General features: G+C 26.9%; 1 protein-coding gene and 1 long non-coding RNA gene across 2 annotated transcripts in view; one reads left to right on the forward strand and one right to left on the reverse strand.

Annotated features, from left to right (window-relative positions):
- Positions 1 to 17,140, reverse strand: part of LOC143246783 (uncharacterized) — a 53,526-nt gene that overhangs the window by 19,257 nt on the left and 17,129 nt on the right. The gene's annotated exons all lie outside the window — the stretch shown is intronic.
- LOC143246782 (carcinine transporter-like) overlaps positions 1 to 17,140 on the forward strand; it is a 42,167-nt gene that overhangs the window by 9,453 nt on the left and 15,574 nt on the right. The window contains exons 4-5 of the mRNA XM_076493935.1: positions 4,334 to 4,502; positions 11,959 to 12,085. Of these exons, the coding sequence (XP_076350050.1) occupies positions 4,334 to 4,502; positions 11,959 to 12,085 (296 nt within the window). The remainder of the gene's footprint in view (positions 1 to 4,333; positions 4,503 to 11,958; positions 12,086 to 17,140) is intronic.

Consider the following 17,140-nt stretch of genomic DNA (forward strand, 5'->3'; position numbering starts at 1 on the left):
AAAAATTGACACTGTTTATCAACCCAGTAATTTTTCTAATACCGCTTAGAAATCCTGGAAACAGTTGAATGGCTGACAGGAGTTAGAAACTCAGATAGTAACAGAGTGTCCGAAACTGCTTATGAAAACAGGAAACAGTAGAATGGCTGACAGGAGTTAGAAACTCAGATGGTAACAGGGTGGCCGAAACTGCTTATGAAAACAGGAAACAGTAGAATGGCTGACAGGAGTTAGAAACTCAGATAGTAACAGGGTGGCCGAAACTGCTTATGAAAACAGGAAACAGTAGAATGGCTGACAGGAGTTAGAAACTCAGACAGTAACAGGGTGGCCGAAACTGCTTATGAAAACAGGAAACAGTTGAAAGGCTGATGCTGGTTATCAGCTAGTAAATGTTACTATGGCTAACAGCATATCGACCTGAATATCGGTCAAGAGGATAGCTGTTTTGTTATACTCACTAACGCGTTGTTTGTCCGTTTCCACACATCTTCACAAGTTTCGCTAACATATTGTTTGTCTGTTTCCACACATCTCCACCAGTTTTACCAACAAATTGTTTGTCTGTCTCCAAACACCTCCACCAGTTTTACCAACAAATTGTTTGTCTGTCTCCAAACACCTCCACCAGTTTTACCAACAAATTGGATTGAGTGTCTCTCTAGGAGTTGTTTGATTTGGATATGTTCATGATTGGTTCATTATGTCTGTCTCTACACACCTCCACCATTTTTACCAACAAATTGGATTGAGTGTCTCTCTAGGAGTTGTTTGATTTAAATATGTTCATGATTGGTTCGTTATGTCTGTCTCTATACACCTCCATCATTTTTACCAACAAATTGGATTGAGTGTCTCTCTAGGAGTTGTTTGATTTGGATATGTTCATGATTGGTTCATTATGTCTGTCTCTACACACCTCCACCATTTTTACCAACAAATTGGATTGAGTGTCTCTCTAGGAGTTGTTTGATTTGGATATGTTCATGATTGGTTCATTATGTCTGTCTCTACACACCTCCACCATTTTTACCAACAAATTGGATTGAGTGTCTCTCTAGGAGTTGTTCGATTTAAATATGTTCATGATTGGTTCATTATGTCTGTCTCTACACACCTCCACCATTTTTACGAACAAATTGGATTGAGTGTCTCTCTAGGAGTTGTTTGATTTAAATATGTTCATGATTGGTTCATTATGTCTGTCTCTACACACCTCCACCATTTTTGCCAACAAATTGGATTGAGTGTCTCTCTAGGAGTTGTTTGATTTAAATATGTTCATGATTGGTTCATTATGTCTGTCTCTACACACCTCCACCATTTTTACCAACAAAGTGGATTGAGTGTCTCTCTAGGAGTTGTTTGATTTAAATATGTTCATGATTGGTTCATTATGTTTGTCTCTACACACCTCCACCATTTTTACCAACAAATTAGATTGAGTGTCTCTCTAGGAGTTGTTTGATTTAAATATGTTCATGATTGGTTCATTATGTCTGTCCATATACACCTCCACCATTTTTACCAACAAATTGGATTGAGTGTCTCTCTAGGAGTTGTTTGATTTAAATATGTTCATGATTGGTTCATTATGTCTGTTTCTATACACCTCCACCATTTGTATCAACAAATTGGATTGAGTGTCTCTCTAGGAGTTGTTCGATTTAAATATGTTCATGATTGGTTCATTATGTCTGTCCATATACACCTCCACCATTTTTACCAACAAATTGGATTGAGTGTCTCTCTAGGAGTTGTTTGATTTAAATATGTTCATGATTGGTTCATTATGTCTGTTTCTATACACCTCCACCATTTGTACCAACAAATTGGATTGAGTGTCTCTCTAGGAGTTGTTCGATTTAAATATGTTCATGATTGGTTCATTATGTCTGTCTCTACACACCTCCACCATTTTTACCAACAAATTGGATTGAGTGTCTCTCTAGGAGTTGTTCGATTTAAATATGTTCATGATTGGTTCATTATGTCTGTCTCTACACACCTCCACCATTTTTACCAACAAATTGGATTGAGTGTCTCTCTAGGAGTTGTTCGATTTAAATATGTTCATGATTGGTTCATTATGTCTGTCTCTACACACCTCCACCATTTTACCAACAAATTGGATTGAGAGTGTCTCTAGGAGTTGTTCGATTTAAATATGTTCATGATTGGTTCATTATGTCTGTCTCTATACACCTCCACCATTTGTATCAACAAATTGGATTGAGTGTCTCTCTAGGAGTTGTTCGATTTAAATATGTTCATGATTGGTTCATTATGTCTGTCCATATACACCTCCACCATTTTTACCAACAAATTGGATTGAGTGTCTCTGTAGGAGTTGTTTGATTTGGATATGTTCATGATTGGTTCATTATGTCTGTCTCTACACACCTCCACCATTTTTACCAACAAATTGGATTGAGTGTCTCTCTAGGAGTTGTTCGATTTAAATATGTTCATGATTGGTTCATTATGTCTGTCTCTACACACCTCCACCATTTTTACCAACAAATTGGATTGAGTGTCTCTCTAGGAGTTGTTCGATTTAAATATGTTCATGATTGGTTCATTATGTCTGTCTCTATACACCTCCACCATTTGTATCAACAAATTGGATTGAGTGTCTCTCTAGGAGTTGTTCGATTTAAATATGTTCATGATTGGTTCATTATGTCTGTCTATATACACCTCCACCATTTTTACCAACAAATTGGATTTAGTGTCTCTCTAGGAGTTGTTCGATTTAAATATGTTCATGATTGGTTCATTATGTCTGTCTATATACACCTCCACCATTTTTACCAACAAATTGGATTGAGTGTCTCTCTAGGAGTTGTTTGATTTAAATATGTTCATGATTGGTTCATTATGTCTGTCTCTATACACCTCCACCATTTTTTACCAACAAATTGGATTGAGTGTCTCTCTAGGAGTTGTTTGATTTAAATATGTTCATGATTGGTTCATTATGTCTGTCTCTACACACCTCCACCATTTTTACCAACAAATTGGATTGAGTGTCTCTCTAGGAGTTGTTTGATTTAAATATGTTCATGATTGGTTCATTATGTCTGTCTCTACACACCTCCACCATTTTTACCAACAAATTGGATTGAGTGTCTCTCTAGGAGTTGTTCGATTTAAATATGTTCATGATTGGTTCATTATGTCTGTCTCTACATACCTCCACCATTTTTATCAACAAATTGGATTGAGTGTCTCTCTAGGAGTTGTTCGATTTAAATATGTTCATGATTGGTTCATTATGTCTGTCTCTTCATACCTCCACCATTTGTATCAACAAATTGGATTGAGTGTCTCTCTAGGAGTTGTTCGATTTAAATATGTTCATGATTGGTTCATTATGTCTGTCTCTATACACCTCCACCATTTTTACCAACAAATTGGATTGAGTGTCTCTCTAGGAGTTGTTCGATTTAAATATGTTCATGATTGGTTCATTATGTCTGTCACTACATACCTCCACCATTTTTACCAACAAATTGGATTGAGTGTCTGTCTAGGAGTTGTTTAATTTAAATATGTTCATGATTGGTTCATTATGTCTGTCACTATACACCTCCACCATTTTTACCAACAAATTGGATTGAGTGTCTCTCTAGGAGTTGTTCGATTTAAATATGTTCATGATTGGTTCATTATGTCTGTCACTACATACCTCCACCATTTTTACCAACAAATTGGATTGAGTGTCTGTCTAGGAGTTGTTTAATTTAAATATGTTCATGATTGGTTCATTATGTCTGTCTCTACACACCTCCACCATTTGTATCAACAAATTGGATTGAGTGTCTCTCTAGGAGTTGTTTGATTTAAATATGTTCATGATTGGTTCATTATGTCTGTCTATATACACCTCCACCATTTTTACCAACAAATTGGATTGAGTGTCTCTCTAGGAGTTGTTCGATTTAAATATGTTCATGATTGGTTCATTATGTCTGTCACTACACACCTCCACCATTTTTACCAACAAATTGGATTGAGTGTCTCTCTAGGAGTTGTTTGATTTAAATATGTTCATGATTGGTTCATTATGTCTGTCCATATACACCTCCACCATTTTTACCAACAAATTGGATTGAGTGTCTCTGTAGGAGTTGTTTGATTTGGATATGTTCATGATTAGTTCGTTATGTCTGTCACTATACACCTCCACCATTTTTAACAGAGCCACAGTGATATACAGGAATAACTTAATTATTTTATTAACAATGTGTAAACGAAAGATTTTCAATAATTACCTGTTTTGTTTGGTAAAATATTCAGTCTAAATAACTTTATTTCTTTATTGTTTTAGTTGTGGAACAAGTTGGCCCCAAAGTTCGTTCCAGTTTAATATGCTTATCTTGGTTGCTGTGGACGAGCGGGTCGTGTTTCTTGGCTCTGGTTGCGTTCCTTTCCAAATCTTGGGTGACGTTGGGCCTAGTGACGTCACTTCCCGTTGCCCTCTTCCTAACTTATTGGAAGTAAGAAAACTTTATACTCTTCTATGTAGCAAGCTGTGACTTAATTCAATAGTGGAGGCTTGAACCACTAATTTAGGCCTAATAGTATAACCTAATTACTTAGAAAGTGCATTTAAATAGTTTGGGAAAAATTTTAGTTAAAACTTCATAGTTCTTTACTAATTATACTTTGAAGTAAAATGTCAGCTATTCTCATATATGTGATCATGATATGATTTGGAATAATTTTATTAAATAAACTAAAATTTAGAATCACTTGCGTTCCAATGTTAACTAATAGAGCTACTACTAACTTAAAGAAGTAAGGACTGGAAGATAGAGATCTGGTTTAGATTCCAGTGTTAACTAACAGATCCACTACTAAGTTAAAGAAGTAAGGACTGGAAGATAGAGATCTGGTTTAGATTCCAGTGATAACTAACAGATCCACTACTAAGTTAAAGAAGTAAGGACTGGAAGATAGAGATCTGGTTTAGATTCCAGTGATAACTAACAGATCCACTACTAAGTTAAAGAAGTAAGGACTGGAAGATAGAGATCTGGTTTAGATTCCAGTGTTAATTAACAGAGCCACTACTAACTTAAAGAAGTAAGGACTGGAAGATAGAGATCTGGTTTAGATTCCAGTGTTAATTAACAGAGCCACTACTAAGTTAAAGAAGTAAGGACTGGAAGATAGAGATCTGGTTTAGATTCCAGTGATAACTAACAGATCCACTACTAAGTTAAAGAAGTAAGGACTGGAAGATAGAGATCTGGTTTAGATTCCAGTGATAACTAACAGATCCACTACTAAGTTAAAGAAGTAAGGACTGGAAGATAGAGATCTGGTTTAGATTCCAGTGTTAACTAACAGAGCCACTACTAACTTAAAGAAGTAAGGACTGGAAGATAGAGATCTGGTTTAGATTCCAGTGTTAACTAACAGAGCCACTACTAACTTAAAGAAGTAAGGACTGGTAGATAGAGATCTGGTTTAGATTCCAGTGATAACTAACAGATCCACTACTAACTTAAAGAAGTAAGGACTGGAAGATAGATATCTGGTTTAGATTCCAGTGTTAACTAACAGATCCACTACTAACTTAAAGAAGTAAGGACTGGCAGATAGAGATCTGGTTTAGATTTCAATGTTAACTAACAGATCCACTACTAAGTTAAAGAAGTAAGGACTGGAAGATAGAGATCTGGTTTAGATTCCAGTGATAACTAACAGATCCACTACTAAGTTAAAGAAGTAAGGACTGGAAGATAGAGATCTGGTTTAGATTCCAGTGTTAACTAACAGATCCACTACTAACTTAAAGAAGTAAGGACTGGAAGATAGAGATCTGGTTTAGATTCCAGTGTTAATTAACAGAGCCACTACTAACTTAAAGAAGTAAGGACTGGTAGATAGAGATCTGGTTTAGATTCCAGTGATAACTAGCAGAGCCACTACTAACTTAAAGAAGTAAGGACTGGAAGATAGATATCTGGTTTAGATTCCAGTGTTAACTAACAGATCCACTACTAAGTTAAAGAAGTAAGGACTGGAAGATAGAGATCTGGTTTAGATTCCAGTGTTAACTAACAGATCCACTACTAACTTAAAGAAGTAAGGACTGGTAGATAGAGATCTGGTTTAGATTCCAGTGTTAACTAACAGAGCCACTACTAACTTAAAGAAGTAAGGACTGGTAGATAGAGATCTGGTTTAGATTCCAGTGATAACTAACAGAGCCACTACTAACTTAAAGAAGTAAGGACTGGAAGATAGATATCTGGTTTAGATTCCAGTGTTAACTAACAGATCCACTACTAACTTAAAGAAGTAAGGACTGGCAGATAGAGATCTGGTTTAGATTTCAATGTTAACTAACAGAGCCACTACTAACTTAAAGAAGTAAGGACCGGAAGATAGAGATCTGGTTTAGATTCCAGTGATAACTAACAGAGCCACTACTAACTTAAAGAAGTAAGGACTGGAAGATAGATATCTGGTTTAGATTCCAGTGTTAACTAACAGATCCACTACTAACTTAAAGAAGTAAGGACTGGCAGATAGAGATCTGGTTTAGATTTCAATGTTAACTAACAGAGCCACTACTAACTTAAAGAAGTAAGGACTGGCAGATAGAGATCTGTGATGTCGAGAAACCCACTAGTTGAGAAATTTATATGCAAATACGGCTCGTTTGGGTTGAGAAAGTATTTTACATAGAAGAGCGAACAACGTTTCGACCTTCTTCAGTCATCGTCAGGCTCACAAAGAAAGAGGTAACTGACCGGAAGCTGACCACATGTTTGAAAGGAGTTGTGTAACTGAGTGTCGGAATGTAGAGGGCGGTGTTAGATGTTTGAATATATAATTTTATTTATTTTATTAATATATGTATAAAGGCTTTCCTTTATATTGTTTTTTTTGGGTTTAAGTTGTTGTATAAGTAAGGCTTCTTTAATTTTACGTTTGTTTATGTTTGTTTCTTTATTTAGTATTTGGGTGTTTTCTATGGTTATGTTGTGTTTATTTGACTTGCAGTGTTCAAAAACGTGTGAAGGTAACTTTTTATGTTCTTTGAATCTGGTTTCCATTTTTCTACTTGTTTCTCCAATATAGAAGTTGTGGCAGTTATCACATTGTATTTTATAAATAATGTTGGTGTGGTGTTTGTCAGTGTAGTTTTTACATAGGATAGACCTCAGTTTTGTGCCTGGTTTTTGAATAAATTTGGTATTAACTGGAATGCCATATTTTGTTACTAGTTTTTGCCAAATGTTGGTTATTTGTTTGCTGATGTCAGGAATATATGGTATACAGCAGTATATGGTTTTGTGATTTTTTGATTCGTGAGATATATTTACTTTTGTTGGTTGATTTTGCTTTCTGTCTAGGTGTTTGCGTATAATGTTTTCTACGGTTTGTGGAGGAAAGTTATTGATGTTGATGAAGTATTGTTTTATTTTGTCTAATTCATCGTTAATTTTATCTGGTGAGCATAGTTTTATGGCTGTGTTTATTTGGTTTCTTAGTATGTTGAGTTTTTGTTTTGTTTCATGTGCTGAGTCCCAAGGAATGTATAGTCCAGTATGGGTGATTTTTCGGTGGATTTCTATTAAACACAGCTGAGTTATCAGTTAAACCTAATATCTAGATTGAGTTTAGATTCTGATGTTAGATTATAGATCGAAAATTCACTTTAAAAGTTAAAAACTGGAATATCTAAATCTATTTTAGATTCTAGTGTTAACTATTAGATCCGCAGTGGAGTTACAAAATTTTAGATGACTTATAGTTTTACTTGTACTGGTCATAACACCAATAATGGACCATATATCAAATGTTTTTATCTTGTGCTATATTTCTGAACTTATATAATTTAATACTGTGTTGTTTTGACAAGTGTAACGAATATCCAGTGTTCTAAATAGTAATCATTATGACTTTTAGAGACATATTTATAATAAATACTTTATACTGTGTTGTTTTGACAAGTGTAACGAATATCCAGTGTTCTAAGTAGTAATTATTGTGACTTTTAGAGACATATTTATAATAAGTACTTTATTCGTGTAATTCCAGTTGAGTTTGAAATTAATATCATAATTTGAGATGAATTAGAAATTTCTTCATCATTTCCAGCAGAGATTTCTTAATGCCATTGTTGTGGTTCTCTGTGTAATGATAAAGTCCTTGTTTCTAGTTAGGTGAGGTTGTTTAATGTTATTTTTGTGGTTCTCTGTGTAATGATATACTCCTTGTTTCTGGTTAGGGGAGATTGTTTAATGTTATTGTTGTGGTTCTTGATGTAACACTATAATCTTTATTTCTTATCAGCTGATATTCGCTATTGTCATTTTTTCAATATTGAATGTAAATAATATATATTTATTTATTTCTGTTGTGAATATTATTATTCTTGGTTCTAGTTGAAGTAACTGGTTCTCTCCTTATTGAGGTATCATACATCGTCTTTTGTCGTATATGTTGTGATGCTAGTTACCATAAAGTAACTGGTTCTCCCCTTATTCGGGTATCATACATCGTCTTTTGTCGTATATGTTGTGATGCTGGTTACCATAAAGTAACTGGTTCTCCCCTTATTCGGGTATCATACATCGTCTTTTGTCGTATATGTTGTGATGCTAGTTACCATCATAAAGTAACCGGTTCACCCCTTATTCAGGTATTATACATCGTCTTTTGTCGTATATGTTGTGATGCTAGTTACCATAAAGTAACTGGTTCTCCCCTTATTCGGGTATCATACATCGTCTTTTGTCGTATATGTTGTGATGCTAGTTACCATAAAGTAACTGGTTCTCCCCTTATTCGGGTATCATACATCGTCTTTTGTCGTATATGTTGTGATGCTAGTTACCATAAAGTAACTGGTTCTCCCCTTATTCGGGTATCATACATCGTCTTTTGTCGTATATGTTGTGATGCTAGTTACCATCATAAAGTAACCGGTTCACCCCTTATTCAGGTATTATACATCGTCTTTTGTCGTATATGTTGTGATGCTAGTTACCATAAAGTAACTGGTTCTCCCCTTATTCGGGTATCATACATCGTCTTTTGTCGTATATGTTGTGATGCTAGTTACCATAAAGTAACTGGTTCTCCCCTTATTCGGGTATCATACATCGTCTTTTGTCGTATATGTTGTGATGCTAGTTACCATAAAGTAACTGGTTCTCCCCTTATTCAGGTATTATACATCGTCTTTTGTCGTATATGTTGTGATGCTAGTTACCATAAAGTAACTGGTTCTCCCCTTATTCGGGTATCATACATCGTCTTTTGTCGTATATGTTGTGATGCTAGTTACCATCATAAAGTAACCGGTTCACCCCTTATTCAGGTATTATACATCGTCTTTTGTCGTATATGTTGTGATGCTAGTTACCATAAAGTAACTGGTTCTCCCCTTATTCGGGTATCATGCATCGTCTTTTGTCGTATATGTTGTGATGCTGGTTACCATCATAAAGTAACCGGTTCACCCCTTATTCAGGTATCATACATCGTCTTTTGTCGTATATGTTGTGATGCTGGTTACCATAAAGTAACTGGTTCTCCCCTTATTCGGGTATCATACATCGTCTTTTGTCGTATATGTTGTGATGCTAGTTACCATAAAGTAACTGGTTCTCTCCTTATTGAGGTATCATACATCGTCTTTTGTCGTATATGTTGTGATGCTAGTTACCATAAAGTAACTGGTTCTCCCCTTATTCGGGTATCATACATCGTCTTTTGTCGTATATGTTGTGATGCTAGTTACCATCATAAAGTAACTGGTTCACCCCTTATTCAGGTATTATACATCGTCTTTTGTCGTATATGTTGTGATGCTAGTTACCATAAAGTAACTGGTTCTCCCCTTATTCGGGTATCATACATCGTCTTTTGTCGTATATGTTGTGATGCTAGTTACCATCATAAAGTAACCGGTTCACCCCTTATTCAGGTATTATACATCGTCTTTTGTCGTATATGTTGTGATGCTAGTTACCATAAAGTAACTGGTTCTCCCCTTATTCGGGTATCATACATCGTCTTTTGTCGTATATGTTGTGATGCTAGTTACCATCATAAAGTAACCGGTTCACCCCTTATTCAGGTATTATACATCGTCTTTTGTCGTATATGTTGTGATGCTAGTTACCATAAAGTAACTGGTTCTCCCCTTATTCGGGTATCATACATCGTCTTTTGTCGTATATGTTGTGATGCTAGTTACCATCATAAAGTAACTGGTTCACCCCTTATTCAGGTATTATACATCGTCTTTTGTCGTATATGTTGTGATGCTAGTTACCATAAAGTAACTGGTTCTCCCCTTATTCGGGTATCATACATCGTCTTTTGTCGTATATGTTGTGATGCTGGTTACCATCATAAAGTAACCGGTTCACCCCTTATTCAGGTATCATACATCGTCTTTTGTCGTATATGTTGTGATGCTGGTTACCATAAAGTAACTGGTTCTCCCCTTATTCGGGTATCATACATCGTCTTTTGTCGTATATGTTGTGATGCTAGTTACCATCATAAAGTAACCGGTTCACCCCTTATTGAGGTATCATACATCGTCTTTTGTCGTATATGTTGTGATGCTGGTTACCATAAAGTAACTGGTTCTCCCCTTATTCGGGTATCATACATCGTCTTTTGTCGTATATGTTGTGATGCTAGTTACCATCATAAAGTAACCGGTTCACCCCTTATTCAGGTATTATACATCGTCTTTTGTCGTATATGTTGTGATGCTAGTTACCATAAAGTAACTGGTTCTCCCCTTATTCGGGTATCATACATCGTCTTTTGTCGTATATGTTGTGATGCTAGTTACCATCATAAAGTAACCGGTTCACCCCTTATTCAGGTATTATACATCGTCTTTTGTCGTATATGTTGTGATGCTAGTTACCATAAAGTAACTGGTTCTCCCCTTATTCGGGTATCATACATCGTCTTTTGTCGTATATGTTGTGATGCTAGTTACCATCATAAAGTAACCGGTTCACCCCTTATTCAGGTATTATACATCGTCTTTTGTCGTATATGTTGTGATGCTAGTTACCATAAAGTAACTGGTTCTCCCCTTATTCGGGTATCATACATCGTCTTTTATCGTATATGTTGTGATGCTGGTTACCATCATAAAGTAACCGGTTCACCCCTTATTCAGGTATCATACATCGTCTTTTGTCGTATATGTTGTGATGCTGGTTACCATAAAGTAACTGGTTCTCCCCTTATTCGGGTATCATACATCGTCTTTTGTCGTATATGTTGTGATGCTGGTTACCATCATAAAGTAACCGGTTCACCCCTTATTCAGGTATTATACATCGTCTTTTGTCGTATATGTTGTGATGCTAGTTACCATAAAGTAACTGGTTCTCCCCTTATTCGGGTATCATACATCGTCTTTTGTCGTATATGTTGTGATGCTGGTTACCATCATAAAGTAACTGGTTCTCCCCTTATTCAGGTATCATACATCGTCTTTTGTCGTTTATATTGTGATGCTGGTTACCATAAAGTAACCGGTTCACCCCTTATTCGGGTATCATACATCGTCTTTTGTTGTATATGTTGTGATGCTGGTTACCATCATAAAGTAACTTGTTCTCCCCTTATTCAGGTATCATACATCGTCTTTTGTCGTATATGTTGTGATGCTGGTTACCATCATAAAGTAACTTGTTCTCCCCTTATTCAGGTATCATACATCGTCTTTTGTCGTTTATATTGTGATGCTAGTTACCATCATAAAGTAACCGGTTCACCCCTTATTCAGGTATTATACATCGTCTTTTGTCTTTTATTTTGTGATGCAAGTTAGTTACCATCATAAAGCATTTGGTTCTCGCGCTATCACATATTATAAGCCATCAATGAGGTTATTGTTAGCTCTGTAGTGGTACCAGTTACAACAATTGTAACATTTTTATGTTTTAGGTATCTTCCACAGTCTGCAAGGTTCCTCATCGTCCATGGACGCTATGAAGAAGCGGCTGCAACCATCTCGCACATAGCTACCAAGAACAGGAAAGATATTCCAGATGACTTGTTTGCCAAGTTAATGGTACAGGCTTTTCTTTGGTACACCAGATATTGTAGATTGAGACGTGTTACAGTAAATATGTTTCTTTAAGAACTTGTTTCTAATTCTGGAGTATTATTACATAATTACATATTTTTATATTATTATATATTACATATTATTATATAATTACATATTTTTATATTATTACATATTACATATTATTATATAATTACATATTTTATATTATTACATATTACATATTATTATATAATTACATATTTTTATATTATTACATATTACATATTATTATATAATTACATATTATTATATAATTACATATTATTATATAATTACATATTTTTATATTATTACATATTATTATATAATTATATATTTTATATTATATATTATTATATAATTACATATTTTTATATTATTACATATTACATATTATTATATAATTACATATTATTATATAATTACATATTTTTATATTATTATATATTACATATTATTATATAATTACATATTTTTATATTATTACATATTACATATTATTATATAATTACATATTTTTATATTATTATATATTACATATTATTATATATTATATATTATATATTTATTATATTTTTTATATTATTATATATTACATTTTTTTATATTATTATATATTACATATTTTTTATATTATTATATATTACATATTTTTTATATTATTATGTATTACATATTTTTATATTATTATATATTACATATTTTTATATTATTATATACATATTATTATATTATTATATATTACATATTTTTATATTATTTATTATTATTATTATATTATTATATTTTTATTATATTATTATATATTATATTACATATTTTTTATATTATTATATATTACATTATTATATTATTATATATTACATATTATATTACATATTTTTTATATTATTATATTATTATATTACATATTACATATTTTTATATTATTATATATTATTATATTATTACATTATATTATTATATATATATTATTATATTACATATTTTTATATTATTATATATTACATATTATTATATAATTACATATTTTTATATTATTATATATTACATATTATTATATAATTACATATTTTTATATTATTATTATATATTATATTATTATATAATTACATATTTTTTATATTATTATATATTACATATTATTATATAATTACATATTTTTTATATTATTATATATTACATATTATTATATAATTACATATTTTTTTATATTATTATATATTACATATTATTATATAATTACATATTTTTATATTATTATATATTACATATTATTATATAATTACATATTTTTATATTATTATATATTACATATTATTATATATTACATATTTTATATTATTATATTATATTATTATATATTACTATATTATTATATATTACATATTTTTATATTATTATATATTACATATTATTATATAATTACATATTTTTATATTATTATATATTACATATTATTATATAATTACATATTTTTTATATTATTATATATTACATATTATTATATAATTACATATTTTTATATTATTATATATTACATATTATTATATAATTACATATTTTTTATATTATTATATATTACATATTATTTATATAATTACATATTTTATATTATTATATATTACATATTATTACATAATTACATGTTTTTATATTATTATATATTACATATTATTACATAATTACATACATATTTTTATATTATTACATATTACATATTATTATATAATTACATATTTTTTATATTATTATATATTACATATTATTATATATATTACATATTAATATTATTACATATTATTTATATATTATTATATATTACATATTATTATATAATTACATATTTTTATATTATTTATATTACATATTATTATATAATTACATATTTTTTTATATTATTACATATTACATAATATTATATATATTATATATTTTATATTATATATATTATTATATATTACATATTTTTATATTATTATATATTACATATTATTATATATTACATATTTTTATATGTTATTATATATTACATATTATTATATATATTACATATTTTTTTATATTATTATATATTACATATTATTATATATTACATATTTTTATATTATATATATTATTACATATTTTATATTATTATATATTACATATTTTTTATATTATTTATATTATTACATATTTTATATTATTATATATTACATATTTTTATATTATTATATATTACATATTTTTATATTATTATATATTACATATTATTATATTATATTATTATATATTTTTATATTATTATATATTTATTTTATATTACATTACATATTTTTATATTATTATATATTACATATTTTATATAATTACATATTTTTTATATTATTATTATATATTACATATTATTATATAATTACATATTATTTTATATTATTATATATTACATATTATTATATTATTATATATTACATATTATTATATATTATATATTACATATTATTATATATTACATATTATTATTATTATATTACATATTTTTTATATTATTACATATTACATATTATTATATAATTACATATTTTTATATTATTATATATTACATATTATTATATAATTACATGTTTTTTATATTATTATATATTACATATTATTATATAATTACATATTTTATATTATTATATATTACATATTATTATATAATTACATATTTTATATTATTATATATTACATATTATTATATAATTACATATTTTTATATTATTATATATTACATATTATTATATAATTACATATTATTATATAATTACATTATTACATATTATTATATAATTACATATATTTTTATATTATTATATATTACATATTATTATATATATATTATTACATATTACATATTACATATTATATAATTACATATTTTTTATATTATTACATATTACATTATTATATAATTACATATTTTTTTATATTATTATATATTACATATTATATAATTACATGTTTTTTTTATATTATTATATATTACATATTATTATATAATTACATATTTTTTATATTATTATATATTTTATTATTATATATTACATATTTTATATTATTATATATTACATATTTTTATATTATATATATTACATATTTTATATTATTATATATTACATATTTTTATATTATTATATATTACATATTTTATATTATTATATATTACATATTTTTTATATTATTATATATTACATATTTTTATATTATTATATATTACATATTTTTTTATATTATTATATATTACATATTTTTTATATTATTATATATTACATATTTTATATTATTACATATTTTTACATATTATATATTATTATTATATTATTATATTATTATATATTACATATTTTTATATTATTATATATTACATATTTTTATATTACATATATATTACATATTATTTATATTATTACATATTTTTATATTATTATATATTACATATTATTATATATATTACATATTTTTATTATATTATTATATATTACATATTATTATATAATTACATATTTTTTTATATTATTATATATTACATATTATTATATAATTACATATTTTTATATTATTATATATTACATTATTATTATATAATTACACATTTTTATATTATTATATATTACATATTATTACGTAATTACATGTTTTTTATATTATTATATATTACATATTATTACATAATTACATATTTTTTGATATTATTGTATATTACATATTATTATACAATTACATATTTTTTTATATTATTATATATTACGTATTATTATATATTTACATATTTTTATATTATTATATATTACATATTATTATATAATTACATATTTTTATATTATTATATATTACATATAATTATATAATTACATATTTTATATTATTATATATTACGTATTATTATATAATTACATATTTTTTATATTATTATATATTACATATTATTATGTAATTACATATTTTTATATTATTATATTATTATACATATTATTATATAATTACATATTTTTATATTATTATATATTACATATTATTATATAATTACATATTTTTATATTATTATATATTACATATTATTACATAATTACATATTTTTATATTATTATATATTACATATTATTATATAATTACATATTTTTATATTATTACATATTACATATTATTATATAATTACATATTTTTATATTATTACATATTATATTATTATATATTATATTATTACATATTACATATTATTATATTATTACATATTACATATTATTATATAATTACATATTTTTTATATTATTATATATTACATATTATTATATAATTACATGTTTTTTTTATATTATTATATATTACATATTATTATATAATTACATGTTTTTATATTATTATATATTACATATATATTATATAATTACATATTTTTTATATTATTATATATTACATATTATATTATATACATATTACATATTATTTATATTACATATTATTATATATTACATATTTTTATATTATTATATATTACATATTTTTATATTATTATGTATTACATATATTTTATATTATTATCTATTACATATTTTTATATTATTATATATTATATATTATATATTTTTATATTATTATATATTACATATTTTTTATTTTTATATATTATTATATATTACATATTTTTATATTATTATATATTACATATTATTATATAATTACATATTTTTTATATTATTATATATATTACATATTATTATATAATTACATATTTTTTTATATTATTATATATTACATATTATTACATAATTACATATTTTTATATTATTATATATTACATATTATTATATAATTACATTTTTATTTTTATATTATTATTTATATTACATATTATTTATATATATTACATATTACATATTATTATATATATTACATATTACATATATTATTATATATTATTACATATTACATATTATTATATAATTACATATTTTTTTATTATATATATTACATATTATTACATAATTATTATATATATATTATTATATTTATTTT

The sequence above is a fragment of the Tachypleus tridentatus genome, chromosome 3, assembly GCF_004210375.1.
Source record: "Tachypleus tridentatus isolate NWPU-2018 chromosome 3, ASM421037v1, whole genome shotgun sequence".
In the NCBI taxonomy this organism is placed as follows: Eukaryota; Metazoa; Arthropoda; class Merostomata; order Xiphosura; family Limulidae; genus Tachypleus; species Tachypleus tridentatus.